The following is a 14,458-nucleotide window of genomic DNA, read 5'->3' on the forward strand; positions in this document are numbered from 1 at the left end:
CATACCGCCACCCGTGGAGAAGAAGAGTATTGTGAAGGAAGATGAGGGTTTTAGGCATAATGGATAAACAGTAGAGTAGAAAAGCAAACTCTATATGTTGGCGTGGGCTTGTTATCAAGGTATGGTTTTAAATAATATGTATTGAATACAACTTTCAAAAGGTGTTTGGCTTTATTATTAGTAAGTTTGAAGGGATTGAATTGCACAATTTCATGCGTAATGATGAAATCATACTCTTCAAATTATGTCCAATAATATTCAAGTAATTTTCATGAAAATATAATATAATTATAAACAAATAAAAGTGGAACAATTATTTTTTCACCTTTTTTTCGAGCACGTACTATTTGCATATAAATTGTAAAACTATTATAAAAAAAAAATATAATTTTATTTTACATATTTAAATCTTATTTTTAAAATCTAAAGTAATAATTGTTTTTTATATTTCAAATTTTTAAACAGGCTTTTAAAATAATATTTTTATTACTATTTTCTAATTTTAAAAGCAAAAATCAGCAAATATATCCAAACCAAAATTAATTTTTTTCTTAAATTTCTCATAAATAACTATGAACCAACCAGACTCTTAAAAGCATATAATCAAACAAGCAAATTAGATGAATTGAAATTTTCCATTCAGCCAGCAAGAACAAACCCATAAATAATTTATAAATACCTCAGATTTACATAATTCCCCCATAAGTTAAATAAATAAAGGGGTGGAGCTCCTATGTGACAGAAAAATCAAACGTCATCCTCCATCATTAGCATTAGACAGGAGAGAAATGAAAGCAACAACCAACATAGAGTTAGAGAACGAGACAGAGCTCAGTAATGCAAAGCATAAACATTAGGGAGAATTGTGTTTTGGGCCCAGCTGGGCCCAAAAATTAACAAATGGTCCATCTATGTAACAAAATTAATAGAAAGGCTATGAGATTTTGAGTGACCTATATACCCTTCTAATTTCCAAGTCAGATTGCTGTAAATTAAAAGGGAGAATTGTGTTAAATTTAAAATGCCATGTCACCTTCCCTTCTGTCAGTACTCTCGATGAAACCTCTGAACTGAGCGGAGCTTATCAATGGCGTCCCAAATGGCGATCCTCTCCAGAGCCCGTAAAACCCTCCTCAAAACCCTAAACCACCACAACAATCCCTTTAAAGCTTCCATTTCCACCTTCACATTCCTCTCCCTGGAAGCCCAACTCGCCGAGCCCAGCCTTCCCCCGCCATCTCCCACTCCACTTCCTCCCAACCCCGCCTCAGGGAGCCCGCTCTACAAGTATTTTTTATGGATGGATCTTTACTTTATTTATATCAGGATGCTGCAGACAGGAAAAGAATCTATGGCTGATGATGAGTCATATGAATTGGTTGTTGGTATGCTGTTTTTGACAGACCAGATTGATGCTGCCTTGAGATATGTTGATTTGACTTTGAAATCTGGTTATATGTTGTCAATGAGGGTTTTTGCTGAGTGTGTGAGAAGTTGTGTTAACAAAGGCAGGCTGGATGCTTTGGTGTCTATTATAGAGAGGTGCAAGGTACATGACTAATTAGAATTTTTTTCTAGATCATCTGTGTTAGGAGGAACACTTTCTGGTTATGTTTCTGTTTCTTATCTCGCTTCTCTGGAGTGTGTACCAGACAATGGATCAAAATAAAGCTCTTTCTCCCTCCTGGAACATGTGCATCTTCATTGCAAATATTGCGATGCAATAGGATAATAGCAAGTTAGCTTTTTATGCCCTATAATTCATGGCCAGATGGATTGCTCGGGGTGAGAATGCAAGGGGTCATGTTCTACTCTCTGTGGATGAGGGGCTTGTTGTATCAACACTTGGAACTGCTGGTAGGACTTACAGTTCTACTCTTGTAGATGCATCATGGGCGATCCTACGAGATCATTGCGTCAAAAGAAGGCACCTCAACTAGAATCTTATCTTGCAAAAATATATGCCGATGCAGCATTGGGGGATTTGCAGAGAGCATTCAGCACTCTGCATAAGTTTGAAACCGCTTATAGGAACTCCCCCAAAGAAGCAGAAGAGGATATATTCTCACCTTTTACATCTTTACATCCTTTGGTAATGGCAAGCTCCAAGAAGGGTTTTGAAACTTTGGACACGGTTTGTCTTCTTATCTGTAAAAGTTTCTGTTCTCACAATTCATTTCCTTCTTCTTTTTACTAGAGGGACATCCCTCACATTCATTCCTCATTTCCTTTCGTACACATTCAAATGCCTTGTGGTAGCCCACTTATGTTGCATAGGAACCTAAATTAGGTTTCATTTGCACCCTTTTCACTCAGCCATATCTTTGGAATGTGGTTAACCCGCCCATATGCACTCCTTTAGTTGCATTTATGTGCAATTACTCCAAGTGTACAAGGCCAATGTACTAAATGTACAAGGGTGTACAAGGGTGTGTACCTTAAGGTAATTCAAGTGATTTTGAAGAACTTAGTCATCAACATTTTCCACTCGTCGTGCACATTCCTAACACATATCGGTTGACAACACACTCCTTCCACGTATATTATTTGATATCTACCATGTTAGTTCATTGTTTTAGCTCCCCCACATTACTTATGCGTAGGAACCGAAACGAGGGTTAAGGTTTTCCACCTTTTCCCTCATCCACGAGAATGGGAACATTGTTTCCCCACCCATATGCACTTGTTCGGTCGTCCCTTCGGTGGATTGCATAACTGTACAAGTCATTTACACTAACTGTACAACCCAAATGTGCTAACTGTACAAGTGTGTACAACCTTACCTATATTGAAGGATTTCAACTTTTTTTGAAAACAATCGTTGCTCATTTCCTTCTTCTTTTTACTAGGGGGACATCCCTCACATTCATTCCTCATTTCCCTTCGTACACATTCAAATGCCTTGTGGTAGCCCACTTATGTTGCATAGGAACCTAAATTGGGTTTCATTTTCACCCTTTTCACTCACCCATATCTTTGGAATGTGGTTAACCCGCCCATATGCGCTCCTTTAGTTGCATTTATGTGCAATTGCTCCAAGTGTACAAGGCCTTTACACCAAGTGTACAAGGCCAATGTACTAAATGTACAAGGGTGTACAAGGGTGTGTACCTTAAGGTAATTCAAGTGATTTTGAAGAACTTAGTCATCAACATTTTCCACTCGTCGTGCACATTCCTAACACATATCGGTTGACAACACACTCCTTCCACGTATATTATTTGATATCTACCATGTTAGTTCATTGTTTTAGCTCCCCCACATTACTTATGCGTAGGAACCGAAACGAGGGTTAAGGTTTTCCACCTTTTCCCTCATCCACTAGAATGGAAACATTGTTTCCCCACCCATATGCACTTGTTCGGTCGTCCCTTCGGTGGATTGCATAACTGTACAAGCCATTTACACTAACTGTACAACCCAAATGTGCTAACTGTACAAGTGTGTACAACCTTACCTATATTGAAGGATTTCAACTTTTTTTGAAAACAATCGTTGCTCATTTCCTTCTTCTTTTTACTAGGGGGACATCCCTCACATTCATTCCTCATTTCCCTTCGTACACATTCAAATGCCTTGTAGTAGCCCACTTATGTTGCATAGGAACCTAAATTGGGTTTCATTTTCACCCTTTTCACTCACCCATATCTTTGGAATGTGGTTAACCCGCCCATATGCGCTCCTTTAGTTGCATTTATGTGCAATTGCTCCAAGTGTACAAGGCCTTTACACCAAGTGTACAAGGCCAATGTACTAAATGTACAAGGGTGTACAAGGGTGTGTACCTTAAGGTAATTCAAGTGATTTTGAAGAACTTAGTCATCAACATTTTCCACTCGTCGTGCACATTCCTAACACATATCGGTTGACAACACACTCCTTCCACGTATATTATTTGATATCTACCATGTTAGTTCATTGTTTTAGCTCCCCCACATTACTTATGCGTAGGAACCGAAACGAGGGTTAAGGTTTTCCACCTTTTCCCTCATCCACGAGAATGGGAACATTGTTTCCCCACCCATATGCACTTGTTCGGTCGTCCCTTCGGTGGATTGCATAACTGTACAAGTCATTTACACTAACTGTACAACCCAAATGTGCTAACTGTACAAGTGTGTACAACCTTACCTATATTGAAGGATTTCAACTTTTTTTGAAAACAATCGTTGCTCATTTCCTTCTTCTTTTTACTAGGGGGACATCCCTCACATTCATTCCTCATTTCCCTTCGTACACATTCAAATGCCTTGTGGTAGCCCACTTATGTTGCATAGGAACCTAAATTGGGTTTCATTTTCACCCTTTTCACTCACCCATATCTTTGGAATGTGGTTAACCCGCCCATATGCGCTCCTTTAGTTGCATTTATGTGCAATTGCTCCAAGTGTACAAGGCCTTTACACCAAGTGTACAAGGCCAATGTACTAAATGTACAAGGGTGTACAAGGGTGTGTACCTTAAGGTAATTCAAGTGATTTTGAAGAACTTAGTCATCAACATTTTCCACTCGTCGTGCACATTCCTAACACATATCGGTTGACAACACACTCCTTCCACGTATATTATTTGATATCTACCATGTTAGTTCATTGTTTTAGCTCCCCCACATTACTTATGCGTAGGAACCGAAACGAGGGTTAAGGTTTTCCACCTTTTCCCTCATCCACGAGAATGGAAACATTGTTTCCCCACCCATATGCACTTGTTCGGTCGTTCCTTCGGTGGATTGCATAACTGTACAAGCCATTTACACTAACTGTACAACCCAAATGTGCTAACTGTACAAGTGTGTACAACCCTACCTACATTGAAGGATTACAACTTTTTTTGAAAAAAATTGTTGATGGTGGTGTTTACTTATTGTTGGTAAGTGTTATGACAAACAATTTCCGTCTCCTTCTATTCGCCTTGTTATCTTGGGTAACAACACATAATTTCAATAAGCCAATTTGTTGCCTTTATGAAAAACTCTCATTTGATGTTGATGTGAGGACAAATTTCTTTGAGGTTTCTAATTCAACAGCTTCATGCAAAATCAGATAGTTAATTCACATTTTATGGCTTTAGAGGTTTATTTTCTCATAATTTTCATCCTTCCAATATTCTTAAATTATTAGTATGTTGACTTCTTTTGTTTGTAAGACAGATTTATGACTCTGCATCAATGGAAAATTATGTGCACAGTATTGAGTGACGGATAATAGGAGAACTTAAACGAGTACATGACCGTGTCAAATTGCATCTTTTCATGTTCGTTTTTAGATGAAGCAAATAAATGATCTTTTATCCTTGAACTAATTGTTTTTCCCTTTATGTGTGCAGGTGGGTAGATTCTTGAAGTGGGAGCTTTGTCACGATTAATACAAATACTTCAAAATAAGAGGCTTAACATCATATGAAAGATGAGAAGAGAACAAACAGAGAAGTGTAGATGATCAAGATAGTTTATTTTATAGGAAGCCAATCTATGTTAAGAGTTGGATAATAAGATACCAACCTTCTTTTAAGTTTTTACATTGTAACTATTTTCATCAAATAGTATCATATACGTTTCGGGACATGTAATTATGCATTTCATTCCAATTAAAATTCCAATGTATTGAACTTAAATTTTGGTTATTTTGCAGTTTATCAGCACATGTTTCTTGTTTTTAAATTTTGTTTTCCCTCCGTTTATATTGGTTGTTGGACAAATAATGTCTCATTCTCATTTCATGTCGTTCTCCAAGTTTGCTGAAGAATTTCTTTACTTGCTGATTTTGAAGAACTTACTCATTTACTTTTTCCAATATTCAGGGACATTCCTCACACATATTACTTGAATGGTGCCTCATTGCACGTATTTTATGTGATGGCTACCATGTTAATTAATTTTATTAGCTCCCATACTAATGATGCATATGAAGCAAAACGAGGATTAGCTTTTTCATCCTTTTCCCTTATCCATGAGAGTGGAAGCATTGTTTTCCCACCCATATGCACTTGTTTGGTCGTCCCTATTATGGATTTCTCCAACTGTACAAGGCATTTACACTAAGTGTACAAGGCCAATGTGCTAACTGTACAAGGGTGTACAAGGCTACCTAACTTAAGGGTTTTCAAACGAATTTCGAAAAATTCTTTGCTCATTTATTTTTTCAATATTCTTTCAAACCTCCCTCCTTCCTATATTCATCCTCCTTACTTTCGAGTGACATAGTATCTTCTAAATGCCTTGATTTATGTAAGTGTTGTATGTGTGCATAATGTTTTTTGAATTATTACCATTACTTAAGTCTTGACATAATGGACATGTTGATCTATTAGTTATTGTATTTAGAATCTTGAAATTTTATCCGAATGCATTATATAACTGGATATAATTGGAAGGACCCCTTCCATATATGGTTGCATAATTGAAGTAACCCCTAGCCCTAGCCTTTATGTGAGGGCAGTGATAACTTTCGAATGGTGCCTTCCATTATCCCCTTCACCAGCCCTGTCTCAGGCCCTTCGGACATGGATTGAAGGCAAATCAAATTGAAAACTTACAAAGCGATGTCATTTCAATATGCATGATTTCTAGTTTATAATTTAACCCCATTTAATGCAAAACCACAGTCATACACTGTTGACTCCCCAAGAGGCAAGGACCTACTTGAGAGATAATGAGTCGGCCACCTCGACCGGTACACGATCGGTACACGACCGGGAAAGTGTAACCGGTCGACCGGTGACCTACCTGGACGCCCTGTCGCACACACCCTCGCCTGTAACAGCCGATCAGATGGATCAGGCGAAAGATGGAGGTTGTACTATATCATACAAAAATTTTTTGCACCCACATAATTTTTTGACATACTTAATGTTTTGATTTTGGAAACAAATAGTTAAAAAAATTGCACTTGGGCCCATTAAAATGATAATCATTAAAAGTAAACGTATAATTCACATAAGACAAAAGAAATCATATATATATATAGTCAGCTGAAATATAGAGGAAACATAGACATATATATACATAAACATAGACATATATATATATAGTCAAGTGAAATATAGAGTAAACAAAGACAACAGACACAAAGATGGCAATGATTTGCATGTACTTATGCTAATCCTATATAGCTATCGCTGCTATCACGACTTAGGAGGTGGTGGTGGAAACACGGATCGGATGTAAGCCATCATGTCCTCATGCTGACTGTCCTGGCGATCAAGCCTCTGGAGGATATGCGCAAAGGTAGCCTGCTGCTGATCCATGCGATCCTCAATACTCTGAAATCTCTGCTGCATAGACTGGAATTGCTCGGTGAAGCCTGTCTGATAATGATCCATGCGATCCTCCATAGAGTGGAATCGCATATCCTTGACAATTGCTAGCTCCTCAATCCGAGCGCCCAGTGAGCTGATCTGAGCACCTAAATCAATCCAAGCCTGACTAGGTCCGTATGGAGCTTTATGAGGTGATGTTTGCGCCAGAGGTGGATCAGTGAATGATGGCTGCGAAGATGTTCCGGCTGTGTGCATTGCCTCAAATGTCATCCCCCCTGATACCGTCGACCGCAACTGGCAGCCCTCGGACTGCTGTGCAGGTATTTCAACCTCAGTCTGTGTATGCTCATAATCTCTCTGAGGGGCAACCCCACCCTCCATCTCCCCAATCTCCGCCTCCTCCTCAACGGCAGGCTGTGGTACTGGTCGCTCCACTTTCCTAATCCATGCTCCTTCAGGCCCCTTCTCAAACTTCATACGGGCCAACGATTGCTCATCATATGTGTCATAACTACTTGGGGCCTCAAAGTCCTGCTCCTTGCTCAAATCAACCCCCGCATCCTTGAATACTCGTGTCAGAAAACGGCCATAGGGGAGAACACGTGTGGAGCTCTCGCAGCATGCAAGCATGTGCATCATCATCACATATCCAACGTCAATCCGTCTCCCCCTCATAATCGAATCAATGATAAATGCCTCCAGATATGATACCTCATCTCGGTGGCCGCCTCGTGGCAAGAGAATGTATAGGATCATGTGGTGAAGGATGCGAGATCTAACTGTCAGGCTATGTGCTGATGGTTTGCCCATCCCCCGTGCATCAGCAAGGCCGCACATCCTCTGTATCGCCTCTGTAGGCTCGAAACCCGCCACAGTGGGCCAACCCTTAGACTCATATACCCTGAGTCCGACTGGAGCGATGTCTAAAATGCGGCATATGCTCTCCGGGTCAAGCTTGATCTGCACACCTCTAACGGTCGAAACAATCGGCCCTCCGTGTCCATATGTCACTCGTGAATAGAATGCCCTCACTAATGTCGGAAATATCGGCTCGGAAATAGTGACTAATGGCAGCCACCCCATACGTGCGAATAGTCCCTCAAAGTCGAAATGCTGTAGTTGGGAGAAATTAATATTTCTCCCTGGAACAACCTTCCTGTGGGAAAACTTCTGCTTGTACCTTTGATATTCCTCCATTGAAGTGAAAAGACCGGTGTCAAACCTTGCCTTTCGGCGGGCCTCCGCCTCACCGGGCTGAGATGGCTCAGCAGGGCGCTTGCCCTGTGCCCTAGAGGCAGCCGTATCTCTCCTAGGCGGCATGAGAGAGTGAAACTGAATGGGACGACGGTGGTAGAGAAATAGAGGAGCAGCTCAAAGTGATAACAAACCGAAGCAAAGGAGATTGGCGCGCTGGAACAGGTGAGAAACCGCCTTTGACGCGCGCTGATCAAGGACCCCTTCCAATACACACGGCCGACCTCCCAAATATCATTCCACACCCTTCAAAACCCACTCCGAAGCCATGAAATAGCTGCAATGCCGTTCAAAGTAGGTTTCCCACCAAGCTGAATACCCAAAACCCTTGAAGGCTGACAATGTCAAAATGCCGCACGGGGGGTATTTCAAAAGACAACCCCACGAATGCCTCGCTCGCTCCACTCGCGGTTGACCCCCTCTGTAAGTAAGAAGCCGAACAGTCGCTTTGGCTTGGAAAGTGTTAGAGTTGCTTTGACTCTTACAATTCCGAGACTCTATAACAATGATATGAAATTGAATTTTCATTTATAATTGATTTAAATTGAATACCTATGACTGCAAACATATATATATATATATATATATATATATATATATATATATATATATATATATATATATATATATATATATATATATATATATATAAGTGATAATTTAAATTTATAAATAAATAATTAAATAATTTAAGGAAATTTCATATTGAGATATAAAGTTTTCTTAAATTGTTGGAATAGTAGAAGATAATTACATTTTGTAAATTAAACTAGATAAAATAAAAAATTATTGGAAATTTGTTTTTATTTTTTTATTCTTTTGGGGTTGGCTTAATGTTTATTTTCTATTTTAAATCTTATTATTGAATATAATAATATTGATTTAATGGATATTTTGTTTTTATTCTTAAAAAATAACATTTACGACTCCTAAATTTTTAAAAGTAATTAACATGTTACAAACTAAATTGTAAATAACCATTTTAGGATCTTAGACTAACTTAATATTTAGTTTTTAATCAATTACAAAATATGATATATATATATATATATATATATTTTGTGTACAATTTATCTACATACCCTTTTTTTTTTCATGAAATTTCGGGATAAAATGACATATTTTGACATTTGGAGATGGTAAATTATTGATATTGTTAAAGTAAAACTTAAAGGTTTAAATCCAAATATAATTGAATAGATTTTATTATTTTAAAAAATATACATGAAATAAAATAAAAGTGTTTCATAAATTTTGCTAAATATATAAAGTCTATTTGGTAACTATTTTCAAAAACAATTACGAGAAATTACTTTTGAAAACTAATCTAAGATGTTTTGTAAAACAAGGTCAATTTAAGAACCAAAAATATTTTTAATATTTTTAAATATGATTTAAAAATAATTTGTATGTTTAATGTTTTATTTTTAAAAATAGCTAACCTTTTTTCTCTAGCTATTATATGTTTTATCAATAATTACAGACAAAACATCAATTTTTTCATAGCAAAAACAATGTCAACATATGTTCGACCGGTCGAAGACATGCGCGATATGTGAAACGACCGGTCGACCGGCCATCTTCAACCGGTCGACCCCCGGTCGCAAGACAACATTTCATTTTCTCTCTCTCCCAGTAGCTGTGTGTGACCGGTTGAGTAATCATATCGTCCGGTCGATTTGAGGTCGATCATAGGTCGAGGTACCGGTCGAGTGCAGTTTCGACACTCTCTCTCTCCCAGTGGCTGGTTGGTACCGTGGTCAACCGGTCGATATCCGGTCGAATACCGGTCGGAACTATTTTTTACATTCTCTCTCTCCCAGTGGCTGTATGTGACCGGTTGAGGATGGTGGCTTCCCGGTCGTGTGTACACCATTGACCGGTCGTTACCCGGTCGAATACTTGTCGAGGGTTTAGTAACCGGTCGACCGGATTTGTTTCCCCAGTCGTAAACCCAGTCGATACCCGACCGCGACAACTGTTATCTTCTTTTTTTTCAAAATGTTTTGTATGAAATTTTTCTTGCTGACGTAGTACCCCTCATACAGTGTGTCCTCCAAATGCAAGTTATCAAAGTGAAAATACTTATGTAAGATAGATGGATAATTTGTTTTTTATTTGTCAAATAGATAAGCCATAATATTCGCAATACATTGTCATGTGTATGTACTTTTTCCTGTATAATGTACAATCAGCTTTAAAAATCCTCGTCACATCCTATTGAAAAGTGTATCTCAAACTGCCATGAATCGATGCCGATGCGCATTATGTGATGAAAGCAATAATCTGCCCAGTAGCTTCAATCTATACTTCTTCATCTTGGCCTGCACTCATTCATGTTTAAAAGACATATAAGGAAAGGTTAAATAAGTTGCCTATGCTATGCAATTTTTATATAAATGATGGCATAGTGAAAGCCTATATGTACATACCACATCGATCGATTTGGAGAGTCCCCCATTGGACCAGTTGTCCATGAATTTCATAATAAAAACGCCGCAGTCATTGCTAACAGAAAGAGTAATTTGTAAGAACTTAAAAAGCGTGAAATGGGGAGTATAAAATTTGGAAAATGCTATGAAATCAAATTAAACTTAATTGTGGTAAACACTAACTCATTTGGTTGGCATGGTACGTCTGGCATGACAAAACTGTACATGTTCAAGTCTACAGCAACCATTTCTTTCTTGTCGGCAACAAGCATTAGAACAACTTTGGCCTTAAAGAAGCAAAGTAATTGACATTCAAACTTACAGTATGTTGTACAATGCAACTAATATTAGGGGAGTGGAAGGAACCTTACCAATTTTTGTTGTATTCCAGTCATACAACTCCTTTTTCGTCCAGGCCGAGAATCCAGGAGCTGGATTCGCTTATTATGCAAGTCATAGACATAAAGTGTCCAATGGTTTTTAAAAAGGACCGGTAAGTAGACCTTCATGATGCCACATACAATGGATTAGCAAATATAATGGGTCAAGGAGATCAGATGATGCCACATAAAACATTGGAATGCAAGTCTGACCTGAGTAACATGCTGATACGAACCATCAAAGGCATACATATATGGATCAAAACGCGCAACAATTGCATCGTGCGTCAAATATTTTGCATTGGAACGAATCACCATGTCCTGTATATCAAATGAACGTAGTTAATGCATGGAAACATGTGCAAACGTGTGGACATGTTATCATAACAAGGGAAATTCAGATGTAGGGGCCATTAAAAGCATTCGTTACAGCTATGTATGGGGAGAGAAATAGTTTTGTCCTTGATTCATCATCGAATTGCAACATTCGGCAAAATGCATCCACGACCTAAAAGAAGAAATGATTAAAATGTAATCGATATTCAGATTGACTAATGAGATGTTACATCACATTAAAATTAAAAATAATGCAAACTAGTGGAAAAATTGAAATATTAACATCATTGCCAATCCAAGAGTCTCCCTGGAAAGACGCGAGGTTGCCTCTGGTTAAACTTGTGTCGTGCATGGAAACAAACTCTTCGCTGCCAACAAAACCATATATGTTAGGGTAATACGATTTGTTGCATGTGGAAACACTTGAAATTGGAGTAGTATATGATATAACATGCCTGGGGTCCAACTCCCCATCAAATACAGTTGCAGCTGCCGCTTTTAGGTCCATCTTTATGGCAGAATGTCGCGTTTGTGCCTGCGCTATGAATGGTGACAATACACTGGGAGCCATCCGACGGACTCTCCGTTGCCTCCCAATGCTATGGGATCGGGCCACAGTCATAGAACGCAAAGGTAAGGGGTCAAGGACGACAACTTCGTCATCAGCTGTTTGTTTGGAGTATCAACAGATTAGTTAACTGAACCCCAATACAATTTGACATATTTTCTACCACTAATGCAGTAATGAATGTGGCCAAAATGTTACCAATAATAGGTGGATGGCGAATAGGAGTGTCCGGTACTTGTTCGGTGGAATGGGTTGGCATGTCATATCGGGCAGCGGATGAATCAGGCTCGGCATCAGGAAACTCATCCGCTGCATAGCCCGAGTGAGCAGCAGTAGGTGAATGTACACTTCTTTTTCTTCGACCATCCAATCTTTGGATCAGACCACGCATGATGCCAAGCTGGTGCTGAATGCCTTTTTGATAAGAATTTATTTGGCGTTCAGCTGCGTAGTACTTATCCAAGATTTCCTGTCACATGAGAACGAATTGGCATAGGCAAATTTAATTTCAAACTACTTAAAAGAAAATTGGTTAGAAGTTATTAACAATATAGCGATGATAACCAAATTGTTATGTGATTCAGATGGACTCAATGCATAAAGTAACAAGTAGTTTTAGCATACATTACTACTTGTCGGTCCACTGTCATCCTCGACATGTGTACGGGGCGGTGACGATTCAGCAAACGCCTGCATTATGAGAACATCAGGCATGTTAAGAACATAGAAACATTGGAGGTATTCACATTGCATGTAAATCAATATATAACAAACTTCATGCCGAATCAATGACTACCTCGCCATGTCCAAAACTCCCAAACTCACTTATCTCAGCAGATAAGCGCTCCTTTATCAACTCATCTGACCATGCTGAGAGTAGGGGCGCTGTCATCGGAACATGAACGGAAGGAATTTTGAATTTCATTACGTAATGGAGCTGCACAATGGAAATAAAGATATGTATAATTCTTACTTGTTGGTACTGATGTTAAAAAAGTCAAAGTTACCAATTAATGAATGTTAAAGCAGGCCAATACCTGGAGGAAAATAATGCAACCATGAACCCAGACGCTGTTCCCTTGCTTAAATCGTCTTATACCCTCCACAAGCTGGTCAACAACAAATTGGCCCCAATTAACATCATTTCTGAAACCATCTTCATGGATGGTATGCCACAAGTTTCGGCATCCATCAATCCTTGAGGTGGGGGCTAATAGCGTCGCACAAGCGTAGTAAATGAAGCATCTACGGAACTCCTCCCCAATTGGTAAGTTGAGGAGTCTCTCCTCACATGTGTTGAGGGTACCGAATGGATGATCAGACGGGGTAGTAGCAATATCTAGAATCCGGCCAGTCGTCGGGAGGCCAAAGACAAGGCCGACATCAGCAGCTGTCAGATCATACCTTATGTGGGATGTAATCTCAATGCGTTTGTACCCAACATTAAAATGGGCAATCAGCCATGTACAGAGATTATGCCGGATCTCCTTGCAATTTAAGTGAAGAAGACCTCCAAATTGAAGGTCTCGAACCACGTCCAATTTCTCAGGAGGGAGCCTGTTGCATAGTTTTAGAAACCGAGAAGATGAACAACGTGTGTATAATCTGGTGGACTGCATTGAAATGGTTGGAGGTCATTAGTAGTTTACAAATGAATTTTATATATGAAAAAATTAACATCAATAGGAATACGTAAGCGTTGTGAATAAAGCAATAAAATTGAATGAACAAACAAACATATTCATGTGGGATCATAATTTACGATTGGATGTTTATGTTATTCAATCTTTAACATCAAAAACAACTATAGGTCGTAAGTTGGGAAAAATATGAAGTATCCGAAATAACTTATCAATATTTAAAAAGAAGAAAGAATGCATCACCTCCGTAGTGGCCATAGAAGAATGAAATGATTGTTGTAAGATTCAACCTTGGAAGAACGGGCACCTGGAAATGCATGTTATAGCAGTTAATGATGACGTGGAGGAACTAATAATAAAGGGAAAGGTCAATTGACTATTTGGACAATTAATCTTTTTGATTAATTTGGTAATGGTGTTCCATAATCATAGTTGTAAGGGAAAAATAAATGAAATACATAACAATATGACATTTTACGAAAACGCGTAGAGTTTGGAAGGAAACACGTGTATGATCGATTATCCAACCAGCAACCAGATAAATTACTAGATAATAACCATATGGACAACGTGTGTAACAAGTATATCTAA

At 38.6% G+C, this 14,458-nt stretch overlaps 2 protein-coding genes across 2 annotated transcripts; one reads left to right on the forward strand and one right to left on the reverse strand.

The window, feature by feature from the left end:
- Window positions 1–1,004: 1,004 nt before the first annotated feature.
- Window positions 1,005–5,364, forward strand: LOC100853284 (pentatricopeptide repeat-containing protein At1g26460, mitochondrial-like). The gene is made up of 5 exons (XM_059739377.1): window positions 1,005–1,549; window positions 1,653–1,693; window positions 1,772–1,916; window positions 1,991–2,134; window positions 5,326–5,364. The coding sequence occupies exons 1-5, from the start codon at window positions 1,088–1,090 to the stop codon at window positions 5,362–5,364; spliced, it is 831 nt and encodes a 276-aa protein (XP_059595360.1). The 5' UTR covers window positions 1,005–1,087.
- Window positions 5,365–10,646: 5,282 nt separating this feature from the next.
- Window positions 10,647–12,024, reverse strand: LOC132254151 (uncharacterized). The gene is made up of 7 exons (XM_059738825.1): window positions 11,943–12,024; window positions 11,754–11,831; window positions 11,537–11,644; window positions 11,315–11,446; window positions 11,127–11,230; window positions 10,944–11,019; window positions 10,647–10,835 (listed from the first exon to the last, which is right to left on the reverse strand). The coding sequence occupies exons 1-7, from the start codon at window positions 12,009–12,011 to the stop codon at window positions 10,746–10,748; spliced, it is 657 nt and encodes a 218-aa protein (XP_059594808.1). The 5' UTR covers window positions 12,012–12,024; the 3' UTR covers window positions 10,647–10,745.
- Window positions 12,025–14,458: the final 2,434 nt, after the last annotated feature.

Source organism: Vitis vinifera, chromosome 8 (assembly GCF_030704535.1).
Source record: "Vitis vinifera cultivar Pinot Noir 40024 chromosome 8, ASM3070453v1".
In the NCBI taxonomy this organism is placed as follows: Eukaryota; Viridiplantae; Streptophyta; class Magnoliopsida; order Vitales; family Vitaceae; genus Vitis; species Vitis vinifera.

Coding starts and splice junctions, on each gene's coding strand:
- LOC100853284 (XM_059739377.1), top strand. CDS start 1,088: ATGGCGTCCCAAATGGCGATCCTCTCCAGAGCCCGTAAAACCCTCCTC. Junction 1,550..1,652: donor CTATTATAGAGAGGTGCAAG/GTACATGACTAA, acceptor AGTGTGTACCAG/ACAATGGATCAAAATAAAGC. Junction 1,917..1,990: donor CGATCCTACGAGATCATTGC/GTCAAAAGAAGG, acceptor GGGGATTTGCAG/AGAGCATTCAGCACTCTGCA.
- LOC132254151 (XM_059738825.1), bottom strand. CDS start 12,011: ATGCACGACACAAGTTTAACCAGAGGCAACCTCGCGTCTTTCCAGGGA. Junction 11,832..11,942: donor ACTCTTGGATTGGCAATGAT/GTTAATATTTCA, acceptor TTCTTCTTTTAG/GTCGTGGATGCATTTTGCCG. Junction 10,836..10,943: donor TCTCCAAATCGATCGATGTG/GTATGTACATAT, acceptor GAATGAGTGCAG/GCCAAGATGAAGAAGTATAG.